The sequence below is a fragment of the Amblyomma mixtum genome, chromosome 1 (genome assembly GCF_055824585.1).
Source record: "Amblyomma mixtum isolate Tamu chromosome 1, ASM5582458v1, whole genome shotgun sequence".
Lineage (NCBI taxonomy): Eukaryota > Metazoa > Arthropoda > Arachnida > Ixodida > Ixodidae > Amblyomma > Amblyomma mixtum.
The window spans coordinates 218,734,715-218,754,977 of record NC_143012.1 but is presented as its reverse complement, the minus strand read 5'-3'; the positions used below and the strand labels follow the sequence as shown (position 1 = coordinate 218,754,977).

Sequence of the window (20,263 nt, the reverse complement as noted above, 5' to 3'; positions counted from 1 at the left end):
GCAAAGACCTCTCTAATGACCTCCTCTCGTGCCAAACACCAATGCCCCAGCAAAGGTTCTGACTTTACCACTTCACCTGAACCTCTTGAACCCTCAACTATGTTTCCCTACCCATGGCAATTAACCTGTAACACTGAGAGACCACAATATGTTCTGTTTAGTATCGGATACACTGATGGAGTACTTTTTATTTCGAAAGCAACACTCCGACAGCCAAAGCGAGACCTCAGGTGGCCGCTCACCTTGTTTCAATTGGTCAAAATGGTCGCGACGTCAGAGTGCGCGAATTTCAAACGGGGCCAATTGTACTCTGGCTAGTAACCATGCAACCAATTAAAGGGATTGTATAGTGATGCTCCAAGTGGGACTGAGTTTAGTTAATTGCTTAATTAACCGATTAGCCTAATTAATCTTTCTAGTCAGACCAGATAAATAAATAAAACCGAGTAGGAAATTGGTCGAGTTGGGGAATCGAACCAGGGTCTTCAGAGTGCGAGACAAGCACGCTCCATGCCAGCCTGATGGTTTGGAATGAACAAAGGTGCCATAGTGAATAGGTGTCTTCGTTGACTCCCCATCTTCCTCCCTTCCCATTATGGAGCAGTTCAGGTGTCCACCCAGATATGCCACCAGATATATGAGACAGATACATTTCCTTTCTCCAAAACCAATTTACCGAGGAGCAAGGCATAGAGTGGAACGGCGATGGGGTTCTGTGGACTCCCTGACAGTGGACGCTGATGCGTTCCACTCTTAGAGGCGACGTGAAGCCTCACGTCTTAACCGCACATCAGTGACACAAGCAGCAACACCGCGCTTAAGGATTTCGCCTCACCGCACTTTAGGTCAGCAAAGTGCCCCCACCCCTTCTTTCTTCCCTAAATTTTTTTGGTTTTCGACATCACGAGTTTGAATCAATGTCCATGGGAAGTACATTACCATGGCATAACTCTCTTTACTACAACCATCTCTTCATTACAGATGTTTTTGAGAGAAAAAAAAAATGCAGCAGCTTATGGAAAACGAAATGGGTCTGCAGTTCCAGTTCACTATGCCTGTATTACTGTGAGTTACCATTAGTGTGGTTCTACTGTAGTGGTTATTAATGCCACCCCTGAACAAGAAAGTCAGGTGCAAAATGGCAGATGCAAGGCTAATTTGTCGCTACTTACCGACAAATGTACCTAGGGACTTCATCTAGAGACTCCATCTAGGGACTTCAGTCCACGTTACCTACCTTTGCTAGTGCATCCAACTTGGACAGGACTTGGTTCAGCTGTTGGATGGCCAGACCAGACTCTGTGAGCTGTGCAATGATCTCGTTGGGCACCAGCTGCTTGAGTTTGAGGAACTGAAAAGTCGAGCAGAGAAGGCAGCGATGGAAACAGCAGTCAAAGAAAGGGTCAGTGACAAGGAACTGGCCCTGGCCAGTCCCCTAGGGACTCTCACCTCAGCCCTTTTCTCGAAAGCCTTCAACTGCCGGGTTTGGAACTCCTGCCGGTAGGCAAATAAAGCCCTCTTCAGCTGGTCGACGAGTTGGATGGGGGTCAGGTATGGACACTGCATCAGTGAAGAGAGCAAGAATGGTCACCGGGCAGGCTAGACGTCCCCAAAAGATGATCACGCAGGACTGCAGCACACGAGCTATGCAAGCTCATGGCAGAATGGCATAAGAACGAAGGTGAGACAATGAGTAATGAGGAGTGCCACATTTCCACCTGCACTTGTTGTCGCTGTCATGGGGTCAGGCTGTGATACCATGCACTCCACAGCCCTGAGAATTGTGGGGATGCGGATGCAAGTAGGTGCCAGTAAATGTGGAAGCAAGCGCAAACAGCCGCATTTTTTGTTAAAATAGCGTCTGTTTGCTTTAAGACACCTACCCTACCCCTCGAACGCTGCACGCCTGTCGAGCTGGAAGCCACCATTTCAACTTTTTTGTTATTGTTGTTCTACTTGATAGGTGGTGCCACTTCTGGGATATGTTGGCAACTAGTAACACCTCTTCCAGAGGCGCCACATTTGAATCCTCCCAAACAGGCTTCCTTGTAGTATAGTGCATAAACGTGGATGTCCACAAACGTGGACACTGGTAGTGAAGAGGGGGTGCGCTTATTATGCGAGGGTAAAAAAAATTGCAATTCCTTGGCTTCAAAAGTTGGAGGGGTGGTTGTGGAAGAAGTGCAGGAGTTGCGACTGCGGCGTGCCTAAATTTCCCCATGTGACTCCTAGCGCCGAGGCTTTCGCGGGCCTAAGTCGGGAACGTTTCCGGCTGGAGATGAAGCTTTCCAAACAGACGTTTAAAGTGAGCACCCCAGAAAACTGTGTGCGGCTGTTCCATGCGATGTCGTACGTACTGTGGGTCCGCAGCAGCTGCGACGGCCACAGCACTGGTGAGGACTAGTAGTCAGTTTAGCGAAAACTTTGTTAAAATAAAGATTGGGAAAGGAGGGGGGGGGGGGCCTCGGCTTGCAATCGTGTGAATACAGTACTGATCACAGTGCCAAGTTCAGGGTGCGCCTATTATGTGCGGAAATAAAAAAATCTAATTTTTCGGGACCAAACTGGGGGTGCGCTTATTATGAGAGTAAATACGGTACTTGAGATTACCAAGTTTGAGTTTCCTGATGGCATTCCCTTTGAAAGGCATGCATTTGTGAAATCCATGTAACGAAGGCGTTGTGGCAATCGACTTTGATAAAAACAACTCACTACACGCTGGCCATTTAAGGCTAGGGCTGCGTTTCTCTAGCATTCAGCCAAGCTGCCAGAATCAATCAAATAACAATAAAGCCCAAATGGCTATGAGTAGAATGTCCATGAAGCAAGTGAATGCATGCATTGATAAGTTTTGCTAATTTGTCAAGTTTCGCTACTTCGCTACATCCAGGCTCAGCAGTAACCCTATGAACAAAGAGCTAAAGGTGGCAAATGCCTTGAAGTATTTTACTGGACTCTAAAATAACATTTTAACTAGAGAAACGACAGGTTTTGGATACTAAACACTAGGACAGCAGAATTTTTCTTAGTATTTTTTTTTGCTAATGAAATACACCCAAGCCTACTTACACTGGCCCAATTTCTATACATACTCCTTCGTTAAGAACAAATCCAATGTTCTAAAACCACCTGTTCCTCCCTTACTCTCAGATAAAATGACCTTTTTTTTTATTAATTTAGCTAATTTTCAAGTAATTTGAACAACTTGCAGAGAAACATGTACCTGATGCATGTTATTTGAAAAAATATGTCATCCCAAGCAACGGCAGTAGATGCAATGCATGCCGAGAGATACCGGTGCATTTACCTTGGCTTTTATGTCGGCCATCATCTGATTGAGGTCCACAGCGAGCCTGAAGGTCTGCCCAGAGCCCTGTGTCACAAGTCCAGCTGCAAAGACACACAGAGAAAAAAAAATGTCTGTTACCGAGAGAGATGTTACAGAAAACACTCACCACAACGTCCGGTGATGGTAGCAACGTAGTGAACCCACCAACTTCTCTACCTTATAGTACACAGGGAAGCTCTACACCATCATCATCAGCCTGACAACGCACTCTGCAGGGCAAAAGCCTCTCCCATATTTTTCCAACTAACCCTGACTCATGCCAGCTGTGGCCACCCTATCCCTGCAATCTCATCTGCCCACCTAACTTTCTGCCACCCCCTGCTGCGCTTACCTTCCCTTGGAATCCAGCCTGTTACCCATAAGGACCATCTGTTATATTGCCTTCGCATTTTATGCCCTGCCCAAGCCCACTTCTTCCTCTTGACTTCGACTAGGATGTCATTAACCCGCGTTTGATCCCCGACCTACTCAGCCCTGTTCCTGTTTCTTACCGTTACATCTATTTTTTTTTTCCATAGCTCACTGCGCTGTCCGGGGAAGCTACTCTTAGAAAAAAAAAAATTTTGTTAATGAAGACACAATAACGGGATCTTCAAGAAAGATGTATTTTTGCGTGCTGATTCCAAATATGTAATTTAATTTTAGGTAAAACAAGTCCTTGTGCACTTATATAAATGTTATATAACTTTTTGCCGAGCGCTTCCAATCAATTTTGCTGCAGGAAGCTTGCTAGGATACATGCCATTGGCTTGTCTTGACGTCAAACTACGCAATAAGGGCAAAATTATTATCGTGCCTATCATAGAAGTCGAGTTACAGGATTGTGAATTTGCCAAACCCCACCACGGTGGCTCAGTGGTAAGGCGTCCGTCAACCGAGCCGGAGTACCCAGGTTCAAACCCGATCGTGGCGGCCGCGTTTCGATGGAGGCGAAACGCAAGAGGCGCCCGTGTGCTGTGAGATGTCAGTGCACATTAAAGATCCCCAGGTGGTCGAAATTATTCCGGAGACCTCCACAACAACACCTCTTTCTCTCTTTCTTCTTTCATTCCTACCTTCCTCCCTTCCCTTACAGCCCAGTGTCCCCCAGATACTGCGGCATTTTCTTTCCTCAAAAACCAATTTACCACTTCAGGAACGGAAAAACTGATGATTCAAAATCCTATAACTCACCTTCTATAACAGGCAGGATGATAATTTTGCCTTTACTGCATAGCTTGATGTCAAGAGAAACCAATTGCATGCAATCTAACAAGTTCCCTGCAGTAGAATTTCCTTCAAACTCTCGACAAAAGTTACCTAACATTGCATAACTGCGCAAGGGCTTGTTGTACATAAAATTAAATTACATATTTGTAATCAGCATGCAAAAATGCATGTTCCCTGAAGATTTCATAGCTGCGACTTCATTAATAAAAACTTAATTCTAAGATCCTCTTCCCCTCTTAAGTTGAACTCTTTTCGTTGAATTCTACTTGAAAAATGCAATGGTCAAGTTTTATTTTTTCATTACCCCCTTTCCGCTCCCTTTTTAGAGCGATCACTTTTTTCTCTTTTTGATTTCTGCTTACCCTCCAGCTCCACGTGCACCGAGGGTGCACAGCTGGATAGCTGTGCGTCCCTTTCATGCCTTCCACAGCGTAGCTGCAATTAACTCTACAAGTAAGAGCCCCACACGCCTTTCCGTTCGCCGGAGGTAATGCTTATGTGGTGCTGATATCTGGCCATCTCTGCACTGTGCTAAAGTGTGTAGCAATGCTGCGTAAGTTGAAAAATCTGGTTACCGTATTTTAAGCCCCAAGCCATATTTAAGGTGCACTCTATGCAAATACGTGATCTGACCGGGCCAGATCTCCGCACTGAGCGCAGGCAAGCTTGAAGGGGCCTCCCATTTCATGCACCGCCAAGAAAGCATCCCCCGAGAAAGCGCGCTCCCGCGAGAGTTTCCCTAAACATTTGCGTGAAAGGTACAGAGAAGCTGTCTTGTAGGGACGCCCTTTCTTGCGCAGAGGAGTTTTATAAGGTTCTTCCCACCTCGAGAGAGATGCGAGGATGCCTTGCCAGCGCCTTTGAACAACGGCAGTCGATGCGAAAGTTCCGTAACCGAAGCCCACATGAAACAGTTCGCCCTAGGCAGATTATATTTAAGTTAACTCCTATGAAAAACCAACCAGTCGGTCTCACACTGTTCACCTTATGTGAGAGTTCCTCTTAACAGGTGTATTATAATGTAGATTATTGTAATTGATACAGCTAAATCAGTGTTTCGGAAGGAAAAGCCACTGCCAAGAAAACCAATGGATTGGTACAGCTGTCATCCTATGCCTCACCCATCAAGGACAAAAAAGATTTGGCTTGGTTTGTTGGGGCTCAATGTCCCAAAGCGACACAGGCTAAGAGGGACGTCGTAGTGAAGGGCTCCGGAAATTTCGACCACCTGAGGTTCTTTAACGTGCAACTGACATTGCACAGTACACAGGCCTCTAGAATTTCGCCTTCACCGAAATTCGACCGCCGCGGCAGGGATCAAACCTGCGTCTTTCGGGCCAGCAGCCGAGCGCCGTAACCACTGAGCCACCGCGGCGGGGTGGACAAAAAAAAGGTTGCCATGACGTATGTTTACACAATTACCAGATTACCCTGACTGGATGGAGGTTGCCATCTTCCAGAAAATCGGAGCATCACTGCAACCAGGGAGAAAAAAAAAAGAAAAAGAGCAATGCAGACTCACGCAGGATGTTAAGGTTGTTGATCTTTCCCTCGCGCTCGTCCTTGTATTCTTCCCAGGCCAGCTTGCGTTCTTCCTCTGTCAGTTCCTCTGAGATGACATTCTGGAGCAAGGAGTCGTGCTCGTGGTAGGACACAATCCAGTCCTTGTTGCGAATCAGCAGCTCTGCGAGAAGCCGATCCTGCAGAAGGAGTGAGGAAGAGGGAAAGAAGCATGGGGACCTCAAAGACCGACTTGTTCAGCAGGAGCAGCAGCAACAGGCCTTCGCAGTGTTCCTGTGACAGTTGCCGTCATGTTCATTTTAGTGGCTCATGCTATATCATGCACCCAACACAGGGCAAATACCATATTTACAAGCGCAATTTGCACCCGTGTACAATTTGCACACCCCAACTTTTCACCCGGATCAAAAAAAAAAAAAAAATCACAATTTAATCGCAGATTTTGTGCTCCTTGATGTGCCAGTTGAAAGATCGGTGCGGCCGCATTGCTGTGTGCGGTTGAGAAACATGCAAGTGGCGAGGACACAAAATGTGCGCCATTTACCTGGCTCGCTCTCGCTGGCGGTCACTTTCCCGGATGAATAGTTGCGCATGCGCCCGAATCCGAGACTACCGAACAGTTGGCTGCTTGGTTTGCCACTAATCAGCTGGGCCGCACGTGAGGACGCCGTTTCATTGGCCATTACCTCCTTTGCCTCCCACTGCTGGCTTCGCGATTGTATCATTGCACGTTTATTGCTTTGACAAGCTGTCATGTCAATGTCATCCCACAGGGAACTAGATAACGTGGGGAGGGGCGGGAGGGGGTATGCATTTTATACTTGGAGTCAACTTTTTCTTTCTTTTGGGCCTGCAAGGGGCGCAAGATGGGGGGGGTCTACGTATAGACGGCATATACTGCACGTTATGACCTTTGCAGTTTTTTAGCAGACCCCTTTTTGAAGCCTTAAAAAAAAAAAAACATTGCATAAATTGCGCGACTAAATACCGAATGTCCGTCTGCTGGAGTAGAGGAACTAAACGTCCGAAGTGTTAAAGTTTACGTTTGCTTCTTTAACCTAAAGATTTATTCAATATCTAGAACTGCACTTCCTCTGATAAGCAAGACAGGAGGAAAGGAATGTGTTCTTCACAGCACAAGACACTTTTGTCTGAGCAGAAATCCGGATATCACTAGCATGGCTGACACAAACAAAGTTACCTGTAACAGTTCTTATTCACACGGGAGTCCAAATGGGAGCCTAGCATCTAACATGCTTTCCTGTGGCATTATAGAAAAGTTTCCGACGAATTTCATGCCCTGCTCTTCAAAAAAAGGCATGCGCAAGGGTGGTGTGCATACCTTAGGCAACATGGGTGTGGGTCGATTGCTCTTCTTGTCCGGATCAAATTTGTACAGCTCCTGGAGGTCGGCGGCATTGAAGTGCCGCTCGATCTGCTGCTCATCGACCACCCGGCACGAGAGTGACTGCTTGGTCACCTGGCGGTCGTAGATCTTCTCTTCCATTGTCCCCTGAGAAGCAAAATTTTGACAGCCCGAGTAAGGCCGACCGCAGCTTCCCACCATCTTCTTCAGGAAGCGTGCAGGAACAGCGGTATGCGTCCCTGACTCTACACATATCTACTGAAAAACACTTGCACCCACAGGCAACAAGTAAGATCTGTGCTTCATGATCGCTTACCGTTGTTCTAACCGTTTTTTTTTATTCACAGAAAAGAACCATGAGGCATCCCTAACATTACTGTGGCGATAAATCCAATCTTCAGTAAACTACATATCTGCATACGTGTTCAGGGTAACAGAGTGGCTGGCGTCTAAAAGAAGGCAAGCATAGCAGGGGGCAACAGAAAGTCAGGTGGGTGGATGAGATTAAGAAGTTTGCAGGGATTAGCTGGCTACAGCTGGCACAGGACAGGGTTAATTAAAGGTGGGACACAGGGATCAAATCGCAAAAAAAAAAAAAAATCTAATTTTAGAAAACAACAGATTTGGTATTTGTAAGGTTTTTTTGAAGGGGAACACTGGTCTTAGACCTATATATTCCTTATTTTTACCCGAATCCCAATGAAACTGTACTACCTTGCTCAGTTTTTTTATACTGATTTCATTAATGAAATTACCTGTCTCATAAGTTAATCAGTTCCCAAGATAATTTTAATTAGTCATTCATTAGTACTGCGGTGCAAAAAAACTGCTCAATAAAAAATCATTTTTAATCCATGGTTACACGGTATGGTGAGTAAAGAGTGCAATAATCAAAATAATTTTTTTATTTTACCCTCATTAGTAAATTTACAGCACTTGGAATATCAATATTCAAGGTGTAATGCATCGATAAACTTTGCGAAATTATAAATTTTTGAAGTGCGATTGAGCAAATCTGCTTCCATTAATGCACACACTGTGCCTTCAGCTTCCCTTAGCAAACAATATGACATCCCTATCTGTCCTAGATGTTGAGATATCGACATACTAGGACAACCAGATGTCCAAAATTTTCATGCCATTAAATTGCCTGTTCCTGCATAAATTCAGCCCACACGATCATCTGAATTTAACATTAAGGTCAAAATGTTGATTTCTTGAAGGAAAAAATTGGTACACTTGGAAAATAATGGCTGTAGATTCTACAAATGCCACTTTTTGAAAATCGATTTTTTGGTCATTTTTTTGGTCTCAAAGACCAGTGTCCTCCCCTAATTACATCCCGAAAAATTTTCTCCGAAAACAGCCAGAAGCGACTTTAAAAAAATGTTTTTGTAACTGTAAATGGCAAAAAACGGGCTGAAATCTTCATGAAAATGCCAGTTTTCTCAAAAGTGCCTTTTGACCTTGCTGCCCTGCTTGTAGAAAATCTGCGAAGCCATTGTCAATATCTCAAAGCGACTCAGGCCATGAGGGACGCCGTAGTGAAGGGCTCCGGAAATTTCGACCACCTGGGGTTCTTTAACGTGCACTAACATCACACAGTGCACGGGCCTCTAGAATTGCACCTCCATCGAAATTCGACCCCGGCCACAGTGCTCAAATTTCAATAGAGAAATTCTACAGGCCCGTGTGCTGTTCAATGTCAGTGCATGTTCAAGGTGGTTAAAGGTGCAGGTGGTTGAAATTTCCGGAGCCCTCCACTACGGCGTCGCTCATGGCCCGAGTCGCTTTGGGGCGTTAAACCCTCATAAACCATAAACCATAATATTTTGACCACCTGGGGTTCATTAACGGGCACTAACATTGCACAGTACAAGGACCTCTAGCATTTCGTCTCCATCGAAATGTGACCGCTGCGGTCGGGACCGAACCCATGTCTTTCGGTCAGAAGGCGAGCACCATAATCACTGAGCCACCGCGGTGGCTCAGTTGAAATTAATCCACAGCCCTCCACTACAGTCTCTCTCGTAGCCCACATGTTGCTCTGGGATGTTAAAGGGCCCACAAAACAAAATGCGGCCAAGGTCACCAATACCAAAATGAAAGCAATGGCTCTAAAAATGAAACAGCAGGGTCCTTTCGGCTTTGTGGTAAAGAGGTCCAGCTGTAATGAAGTCTATTCTCTCCACACAGAAAGCAAGTGCAGTACCTGTGCAAGCAGGCGGTAAATGAAGACCGGTTTCTTCTGTCCAAACCGGTAGACTCGAAAGATGGCCTGCACGTCGTCTGTCGGGTTCCACGAGGCATCCATCAGCACTACGCGGTTGGCGCCCACCAGGTTGGTGCCCAGTGAGCCGGCCTTGGTGGAGATGAGGAAGAGGCGGCCGCGAGGGTTGTCTTCGTCGTTGAACATTTCGATCCAGCGCGAGCGAAGGTCCACCGAGGTGGAACCATCCATGCGGAAGTAGTCGATGCCCGCAGCCCACGTGTTGTGGCAGTCGCGCCAAGGGTCCTTGGGGTCCACCAGGGCCGTATCGGGGTCCACTAAGGCCGCCCGCTCATCGCACTGCTCGAGCAGCTTCTCCACCATGTTCAGCGTCAGCAGGCTCTGGCTGAACAGGATTCTGCAGCAGAAACGGAGGGACGCAGTCTTCTCAGAACGATGCCCCCCGTTAAAAAGTTCACTCACATTTGTCTTTTGACTTCAGAGCACAACTGGCTTGTGACAGTTTCATCAGTACAATTGCCCTAACTTTTTTTCTTGAACAAATATGAAAAAGAGTTCCAATTACTTACCACAACTGTGTCAAAAGATGTAGCCAGTTTAATGCAAAGACGCAGGTCTCTCTCTCTCATGCACGGTCACACATACAACATTCACCTTGTACGTACATCGTGTTCTGCGATTAAACGTGTGCCACAGAGAGGCTCTCTCAGCTAAACTGGAATTGTTTGAGCTCAAATTTTATACAGAAATTGCATTTGGACGGCAGAATTCTTTTATGCGACATTTCTTTGGGCTGCTTGCCTGAATAAATCACAAAACGTTAGATATTCACATCGTCTGTGGCGACGACGAAACAAACAAGCTGTAATCTCAGCGATTGCACCGGTGGAGCCATCTCATTTGTCGTCTGTGGAGATTCAGCAAAGGATGGCATGGGGGTGTGTTCTGCGGATGGTCAGAAGACGCTTTATCAACTGCTTTTATCAAGGATCACAAAAATCTTAGTCTGATCAAAATTCCACTAAATTTTAAGTCTTTCGTGAAAAAGCGTCTCCAAACCTACAGCAAAACACAATCCACCACCCTCCTTTGCAGAATCTCTATGGCCAACAAATGAGGTGGCACCGGCTTATTTTGTTTCGTCATCGCCACAGGTGGTGCGAATATCCAACTTCTTTGATCAATTCAGGCAAGTAGCCTGAACAAATGCATCATAAAACATTTCTGCTGACCAAATGTCATCTCTGTGCGAAATATGAGCTTCAAGAATTCACCAGTTTAGCTGAGAGAACCAATCTACAGTGCGCGTTTAATTGCAGAACAGTCTGTATACAGTAGACACTGGATACATCGAACTCTGAAGAGGATTTCGGAATAGTTCGGTATATCGATAATTCATTATATAAAACATGGCATCAGATAGCCTTATTTATACCCAGAAGTGTGACTGCAGCACACACATGATAGCAGTGTTTCCGGCAGCGATGTACTGCCCGCTGGCATGCTGGCAGCACACCGTTTGCCGGATGTCACTAGGCCTAGCTCACTTCGCATCGAAGCCGCAGCAAACGGTGCTTTGCGAAAAGCCACTGCCAAATATAAAAGGTCGAACTCTGTTACCGGCACATTCTAACTGCAATAATATCTCAATTAAAATTAGAGCACAGTTGCCTTCTGTATTGCCTTCAGTAGTGAAGCAGGCTACGCAAAAGCCGTCGTAGGCCTTTCGTAAGCTAGGCTGGCTTTTTCAAGGCATAATGCGCACACACAAAAAAAAACAAGGACGTGAAGGTACACGCAACAAGCGCATGTCGTGCACGTAATTGTTTTTCTGTGTGTGCAGTATACTTTGAAGATGTCTGACTGACTCGCCCAACAACACACTCTTTTAAACTAGGCTGGCTTCACTGCATCACAACCGGTGCACCAAATGCTGACCTCCCTGCATGACAGCACTGCCGTGTTGAAAATGAGCACGCCCTGGTCCCATCGTCACGCGGTTTCAAACCACTAACGCTTCCAGCAGGTGCCCAAGGCCACGTAGCCGATCTGGCTCCATTTGCAAAAAGTGATCGCAGGAGGGCCATTAGGAGAAACACCACTCGCAGAGAAGCAGCGCGTGGTTGGATATACTGAACGTTCTGCTGAACGCGAACAGCACTGCTGCACTTTTGCGCGAGATTTTCAAGGATATATTCAGAAAGTTCAGTATATAAGCAATAGTTAGAAATGTCCGGAACAGGCTCTAATCTCTTCCTCTGCTGCATGCATGAATATGGTGCCACTCTACCCTTGACAAGAGTTACTGTACAGTACCAAGAGTTGTGCGTAGCCTGTGCCCAAACACTGCTGAAGTCCGCCCCTGTCACACGCAAGACAAAACCAGCAGCAGCTTACACTTTGTCCCCAATGGCATCACATTCCTGGAGGATGTTGTACAGCAGAGTCATCTTGCCACTGATCTGCAGCTTCTCCATGTCTTCTTCGGACACATACTCGTCCCACCATTCCCTCTTCTGTGGCTTTGGTGGTGGCGTTGGCGGCTGTTCATCTGGGTTACCTGTTGAAGAGGTAGTGGCATGCTGCTGCTTACTGTGTCCCATCCACGACGTGTTCCCAAGAAACGTTTTTCCACATGCAAGACAATGACGCAGCGAATCCCCTGTGCACTACTGTCCAGAGCAGGTGCACGGAAACGGGCTCCTCTCTGGCCTCAGCAAGGTGGGCTTTTCCATCCACTCCTCACAAATTACACTGCTGCTGCCTCTAATCAAAACTGTACAAGAAACTCTTCAGAAGAATATTTGCATTTAACTTTTTTTTTTTGTGAAATACCACTGCAACAACATAACCTTTAACACTGTCACCTCATCTCTTGTGTGCACAATGGTGCAGCTCAGAAACATCACACTGAGTGAGCACAAAACAATCAATTCGACGAGACAGCACAAAGCTGTAACAAATCAAAAGTGCAGATTGTGACAAAGAAAACCTTGGGAGAGTCAGGCATACCATACATTATGTGTTTAAGAACAAAACAAGGAAGCTCTGAGGGGTGCTGTGCTGTGCAAGCCTCTGCCACAGAGTCGTAACCCCCAGAAGATACAGTAGAAGTACAGTAGAAGTACAGTAGAAGTACAGGAGAAGTACAGAAGAAGCACACTCTAAACGCGAATACGCCTATACGGGAGTAAAAAGGGAGTAACATGTCCTGCAGTAACATGCAGACATGTAGAAGTCAGCCCCTAGCGAGTACCAACGTGCTGCAAATCTACCAGAGACGCAAAAAACAAAAACAAAAAAGACTAAAAGCTGCCTGCGCGATGCGAGCTCCGGTGCGAGTCTTAGCAGGTCTGCCTAGGCACTCCCGTGCTGCCAATGTTCCGGCGCAAGCCCTTCCAGGCTTTTGTTGTGCCACTAGACCTCTATCACATGGTGTGCACAACACAGTTGAAGTGGTTGTAGCTGAGGTATTTGTGATTATTCGCTGCCATTGTGCTCTTGTTGGTGAATTGCCTGCCATATCCTTTCAGTGCCGGGCAAAAAAAAAAAAAAATACACTGAGCTCCACTGCAACAGGGTACTCCGTGGCACTTGCTCGTGCCGTCTTCGTGCTAAGCTGCGTTTGTACAGTAAAGCTCATGAACTGGACCGCCGTTAATTCGGAAACATGCATAATTCTAACTGCTCGTTTGGTCTCGGCGAATGCCCACATAAGTCTAGAGCGCTGGACACTCTCTAATTTGAACAAAGGCCATGTTCAGGTACGACCGGCACCCTACTTGAGCCTGAATCGCATGCTACCCAGCTACGCATACCTCCAATACGCACTCAGTGGCAGGCTTGACGAAAAAAAAAACGGACGGCCCCATTTCCGAGAACTGGCTGATTGCCGATTTCGATGTGGTACAAAAGTTTCGGTTTCATTTCTCCGAGTTCTGTGCCAGCCTGGGGTAACGGTGGCAGCCACAGTAATAAAAGCGCAGTTGGTCTGACTTGCAATACCGCAATGAAAGCGGTTCTTGTCAGATTTTTTGGGGGTCATTCGATAATTCGAACTTCGGATAATTCAAATATTTTTTCCGGTCCTTGTAGTTCGAATCAATGAGCTTTTACTGCAGCTGCTGAGAAGCTGAAATGAAGACCGACTAAGGCCTACAAGCATGCAAACAACTCAAGGACAGATGACTGTGCTCTGAACAAACCTCGGCTCCTTGTTTTCCACGAAGATATGACTTCATCACCGCTGCTCTCATCGTCCTTCTTGTCTTCTCCCTTCTCCCTAAAAGTTTAAAACATTCACAGCCATTACTGGCCCCATTTTGAAAACAGGTGCAGTAGAAAAAAGTTACTGTGCAAAAAAAGTTAAGGGGGGACATTGGTCTTGAAAAAAAAATTTTTATTAATGAAGTCACAGTTGCGAAATCTTCAGGGAATATGTGTTTTTGTGTGCTGATTCTAAATATGTCATTTAATTTCATGTATAACGATTTCTTGAGCACTTATGCACTTTTTATGCTAGTATTTTGCGGAGAGTTTTGAAGAAAATTTGCTGCGGGAAACTCGCTGAAATATATGCCATTGAGTTCTCTTCACACCAAGAAATACAATAAGGGTGAAATTGTCTTCCTGCCTATCATAAAACTTGTTATAGAGTTTTGAAGTTGTCGCTTCAGAAATGAGAAGGAAAGTGTGTATTCCTGTTTCTGAAGTGGCAGCTTCAGTACCCTATTACTCAAGGTCTACGAGAGCCAGGATGATAATTTTACCCTTATTGTATTCCTTGGTGTCAAGAGAACCCAATGGCATACATTTCATCGAGTTTCCTGCAGCAAATTTTCTTCAAAACTCTCCACAAAATACTTGCATAAAAAGTGCATAAGTGCTCAAGGAATTGTTATACATGAAATTAAATGACATATTTAGAATCAGCACACAAAAACACATATTCCCTGAAGATTTCGCAACTGTGACTTCATTAATAAAATTTCTTTTTTCAAGACCAGTGTCCCCCCTTAAGCGTGTAATGAAAACTACTCGAACACATGACAAAGAGACCAGCCCTATCCTTTTTTACCTATATCGACAAACTTAACATGTCAGGCAGCAATCTGCTGGTAACAATGCTTTCAATAATAAAATGAGGGAAATACCGCATGCTCAACTCTGGTCATTAGGAGGTCACTTGATTGGAGCTTGGGCATCCCCTTGAAACTTGGCAAGTTGCCGCATTCGTAGGGTACAGTGCTACCCTGTGAACATCTTTGCCAAGTTGCACGGCTCTACATGGCATGTGACGCTCTTTTGCAGCGTCAGATTCAGCCTTTGAAACTTGTTTCAGGGCCTTGCAACACCAGCAGAAATGAAAATTACTAGTAGCTAGGTAAGGTAGCCCAAGATTGTGCCTGATTGCAGTCTTTGGTTCCAAGGAATTCGATACCACACCACTACTTTCTATTAGTGTGGTGCAGAAAATATACCGTTTGGTGCAGTCTGATGAGACTGGTGCATAAGTGGAATCCCTGCACTATATGCTATGCTACATTAAACAGGCAGCAAAAAAGAGCAAACGAACTTCCGCATGGAGCGAGTGGAGCGAGTTGTCCGGGTGGAGGGTCCCTCCCCTGCTTCGTCTAGGCACACCACATCATCATCGTCATCATCGTTATTGCCACCATCGTTTGAGTCCGGGGTGCTTTTCTCTGACAATGACCCATCATCAATGAACGAGTCCATGGCATCACTCTGGAAGGACAAAAAAGAAAGAAACAGAAGATATGACTTGCAACTTGCGACCTGAAGAAAACACTAAAACAGTTAAGATGGAACAAACTTCAATGCAACGGAATCCTCGATGTAACAAAGTATTACAGTTTTGACAACTTTGCGTTCGTAGAACATCATGTATTTTTAGCTTCAATATAACGAAGTAGATTTTCGTGCACTTTCAATGTTACGAAATTTCATAGCTGGCTGGAAATGAACCTGAGGAAATACTGTTTCGCATGCGTGGGTGGCTGAGCACAGCACGTGCTAAAGCGTGCATCGGAGCACGTACGTAGTATTATGACAGCTAAAGGGGGAGGCATGCACGTCGGTTGGACTGTGCTGTGCGAGGCGGCATCCCACCTTTTGTCTGCAGCTGGCCGCCAGCTTTGTGCGCATGGTTGCACCCGATCTTTTAAAGTAATTAGCCAAGTCCACCTCGACTAGTTGGTACTGTTCGGCTTTCCTGTCTACCACACAGTGATGGATTCTTGACCCAGAACATGATGAAGATGAAATTACAAGACTTCGAAACACGGCAATGGACCCCTGTATTGTCAAGCCAGAACGAAACACGCGACTCAGCACTTACAAACGAAGCACAGTATACAGTAGAACCCCGCTGATACGTTTTTCACGGGACCGTAAAAAAAAAAAAACGTAAGAGCCGGGAAGTAGGTCAAATTGAAAAATTACAGTGGTGGGCAACTGAACACATTTATTGCCATGTCAGCACTTGAAGAAGTCATGCAGCGTTGCCTGTCGCATTTTCTTCAGTCCGGTGAGCACAACTTGCTTCTCCAAAACTTTCAGTGCCGTATGGCTCTCGCGATCGTCGCGAACGTACCTTCTGACAAGGTCCAATACCGCCACAACCGATGTAAATGTTGGTTCCGGCTGTGGCTGCGGCTCATCCTCCTCCTCTTCGTCGCCACTGTTGTGCGCGTCTGCACACTCAGCCACGATCTGCTCGATCGTCATAATCTATGAGGTGGCAACGGCATCGTCTACAGACACGTAATCGCTGTACGCGATTCCGTTAGCGCCAAACGTTTCCATGGCCGTGTCGAGTTCGCAGTCCTCGGTAGTTCCAGGCTCTGCTGCGCAGTCTACATCGCCGAAACACTTCGCGAAGCAGTTCTTGACCGTTGCGGCGGTGACAGCACTCCACGCCGTGGCCAAATAGTGCATGGCATCCAGGATCGTAATGCCGGTCGGCTGCTGCCCGCGGTCCACAGAGGCCAGGGATCGCTTCACTATGCACTTTCTGTAGAAATGTTTAACGTTTTTTATAACGCCAGCATCCAAGGGTTGAAGGTGGCTGGTTGTGTTGGCCGGAATGTACACCACCTTGACATTCCGCAGCGACGTGTCCTTAGGATGCGCGGAGCAGTTATCTAACAAAAAAGGATGACTTTCCTGCCCTGAGAGCCCATCTTGGAGTCCATGGAACTCATCAAATATTGCGCATGTCATCCAGGCCTTAGTGTTGTTCTTGTAGTGGCAGGGCAAGTACCGCACATTTTTCAGGCAACGTGGGTTTCGAAATTTACCGATGAAGCACGGCTTCATCATCTTGGAGCCATCCGAGTTGCAGCACAATTACACGGTGAGACGGTCTTTGCTGCATTTTCCGCCGTGGCAAGCCTCGCCTTTCAAGCTAAGTGTCTTTGATGGTTGAACTTTGAAAAACAGGCCCGCTTCATCGGCATTGAAAATGTCCCGAGGTTCATAACCGTCGATAACGTGCGCCACGGACTCTTTCCAGCTGTCTACGGTAGCCGCGTCCATGCTTGCGGCCTCCCCGTTCACTGTTCGGTAGCAAAAACCATGTCGTCGCTTAAATCGGTTGATCCAACCGTTTAACGCACTGAAATCGCCGATCCCGAGCTTGTTGGCTATCTCAGGTGCTTTTTTCGCGCAAAATGGTGCCGTCAAAATTAACACCTGCAGCTCTGGCTTGCTTGGACCATTTGTATACAGCCTCATCAAGCTGCACATGCTCCGCACCACGGGCTTGCTTGCTTTTGATGTCGAAGGTCCGGGCGTTTGCTTCGATCTCGTTTCTTTTCGAAACAATGGAGTTCAGGGTGGATGGCGTGAGTCCCAATTCTTGGGCAATGCACACTCGCTTCCGCGTCGGGTTCGCGTCCACAGTGCGGAGAATATTCAGTTTATCCTCCAAGGAGAGCGCTTTGCACTTTCTTGATGCCATCACGCTGTATGTAAAGTTCCCGTGCACGCGCTGCGCGTAGACTAGAGGACAGGCATCGGAGCGAGGCAGCCACTAACCAACAGCCAGGAGGGCGACTGAGCGCACTGGACGCGTGTGCGCACGACCACGGAACGACGCAACGACATGTCGAAGCAGTGGAGGGTTGAAGTCACGGAGTCAGCCGCTCAAGCACCAACCGCACAAAGGAACAAGCATGGAAGAACAAAAAACAGCACAAGAATAGGTAAAACAAGATGCAAAAAAAAAAAAAACGCAACGCCTGCTGCTGATGATGATAATGCAGCCTGTTTGAGCGTCACGGGCGCCCTCTGTAGACACGCCAGCAACGCCATGCCAAGCCAGGCCAAGTCAATCCGCCTGAAAAGTAAACATGGCCGTCGCTGCTTGTAACGCGGGCCAGCTTGGGGTGCCAGTTCACAACGTATCATGCGGGAACGTGTCCGGAGTTGCGACGTAACAGCGGGTTTTCTAATGCATGGAACTCTATGGTAGTCATGCCGGGACTCGACCACGAGAACGCAGCAGCCAGGAAAACGCAGCACCCGGGAACGCAACAGCGGGGTTCTACTGTACTCCCTTTCTGCTTTCGGATGCAATACGCAGCTACTGTGGCTTTGTGTGTAATTGAGCCAACTAGGTATATATTCGTAATGTGGTTTCAATGAAAGGATGGATCGCTGCGCAGTATTAGAATCGCTTATGTGAGTGTGTTGGTGTTACACTTTGACCTGATGTTACATGCAGCAAGAGGATATCAGTAATTTCAGCCAGAGAGCATAATACAAAAACTTACAATATTTTATACACATAAAGGACTTATTTTTCTGGATTTAGTTGTTCATAAATTAGGGTGATGAGTAAAAATTGGGTACAAATTGGGTTTTCCAGTCCGGGCTTTTTCCACAATTATTTCCAGTGATGGAATGATGAGACTTTAAATTGAGGTATTATGCTGAGTGGTGCAAGATACCATATATACCGTATTTGTTTGCGTTAATTTGCGCACTTTTTTTTTTTCCGTCTTATAATTAAGGCTTCAAAAATGGGGTGCACAAGTTACGCGCACATTTCGCGAACACATCCTAAAAAAAACTCTGTAGTACAAAGGTCATAACGTGGCTTGTATACAGTCGACGACAGATTTTCGGACTCTCTGGGGACCATAGGGCTTAGCTTAATTGGTAGAGCGACTGTCCCAGACATGCGCGGTACGTAGTTCAATCCCCCACTACAACAAATCTTTCAACTACGAAGATTCTGTAAAACCTGCACCACTTTCCACTGCAGCTGTGTGGCTGCCTCACTGGGCAATGAGTGCACCCACCTCCTCCTGCTCTTTGAGCAGTTCCTTGGCCGCGAGTCTCTCGGCACTCAGCTCGAGGAGCAGCGGGTGGGTCCAGATGTTGCGCAGCATGTTGAAGTCCCAGAAGAGGGAGGTCCCCTGGCTGCCCTGCCGGCGGCCGCCTCGGGCCAGGTGCTCCAGGAAGTGCCGGTACAGGGACACTTGCACGTCCGACAGCCGCACGCTGATCACGTACTCGCACTTGGGGGGCAGGTACGGGGACAGGGAGTCGTAGCCACAGCGCTGCAACACATTTCACAGAGTGAGCCGAGGACACAGCAAAGGGGCCTATTGGTTGTCGAGACCCAGGAAGGCACAGAGAAACTCCGTTTTGACAAATAGACTTTTCTTCGTTGCTGATAATGGGTGCAAAGTCAAAGAAGGCATCATGGGTTCGACTCCCGCCACCGGCCGGGAACCCACCGGATTTCCCAAAATGGGTACAAGCTAAGCCCCGGCCTGGTGCTCGGATTCTCAGGGTGCATGGCTTTGGAAAGGAGCCCGCGCCTTTAAATCCCAACACTGTGAGCCTGGAAAAGGGGCCACCAGTGGGGCTTCTGCCACATGAGGTGGATTTAGGGTTGCTTGACGGCAGAACTTATCTCCGATCCATCAAGGCACCTGAAAGACAACTGGGTTCGCCCTTGCCTGCATTATCAACTTTGCAATGTTTCGGTCTGCTGTATTTTGTGCTTTTTTGCTTAGTTTTTCTTTCTTGCTCAAGAATTATCGAACTATGCGATGCTTTTTTCTGTTTTTTGGACCACTGTGCTTTTTTTTTGTCTGGTGACTCACTCCTGTATGAGCCTGCAGAGGCTTACAGTATTTCAAAATAAATAAAGAGATATTTACTCGCATCCAATCCAATTTTTTTTTTTTTTGCTGAAAGCAGAGGTGAAAAGTGAACAGTTACGTGAACAACTGAATCAATATTACTGAATATTTTTTTTTGTTCTGTTCTGCGCCGGCAAAGGTGATCGTTGCTTACAATCACGGTCATGCTGCATTCAGGTAAACTTAATGGTGTAAATTCCAGCGCTCTGGTGCTGTGTCACCAGACCGCGATGGGTTGAGTTTTGCCGATTACAGTTAACTTTAAACGATGAAACTATAGAACTAGTAAGTGCAGCTCAAAGAAATTTTGCACACTTTTAACTGTTACGGAATACGCATATTCCACAAATGTGCCACACGTGCATGTACTTTGTCAATTAGACAGGAAACTAATGAGCAGGTAATAAATA

At 46.5% G+C, this 20,263-nt stretch overlaps 1 protein-coding gene across 1 annotated transcript in view; it reads right to left on the bottom strand.

The window, feature by feature from the left end:
• Positions 1-20,263, bottom strand: part of LOC149370920 (uncharacterized) — a 71,876-nt gene that overhangs the window by 3,056 nt on the left and 48,557 nt on the right. Inside the window, exons 16-25 of the mRNA XM_089563744.1 lie at positions 19,002-19,262; positions 15,251-15,420; positions 13,881-13,957; positions 12,073-12,235; positions 9,658-10,072; positions 7,422-7,592; positions 6,081-6,258; positions 3,308-3,390; positions 1,450-1,560; positions 1,238-1,351 (exon numbers count right to left, since the gene is read on the bottom strand). Coding sequence (XP_089419870.1) covers positions 1,238-1,351; positions 1,450-1,560; positions 3,308-3,390; positions 6,081-6,258; positions 7,422-7,592; positions 9,658-10,072; positions 12,073-12,235; positions 13,881-13,957; positions 15,251-15,420; positions 19,002-19,262 — 1,743 coding nt within the window. The remainder of the gene's footprint in view (positions 1-1,237; positions 1,352-1,449; positions 1,561-3,307; positions 3,391-6,080; positions 6,259-7,421; positions 7,593-9,657; positions 10,073-12,072; positions 12,236-13,880; positions 13,958-15,250; positions 15,421-19,001; positions 19,263-20,263) is intronic.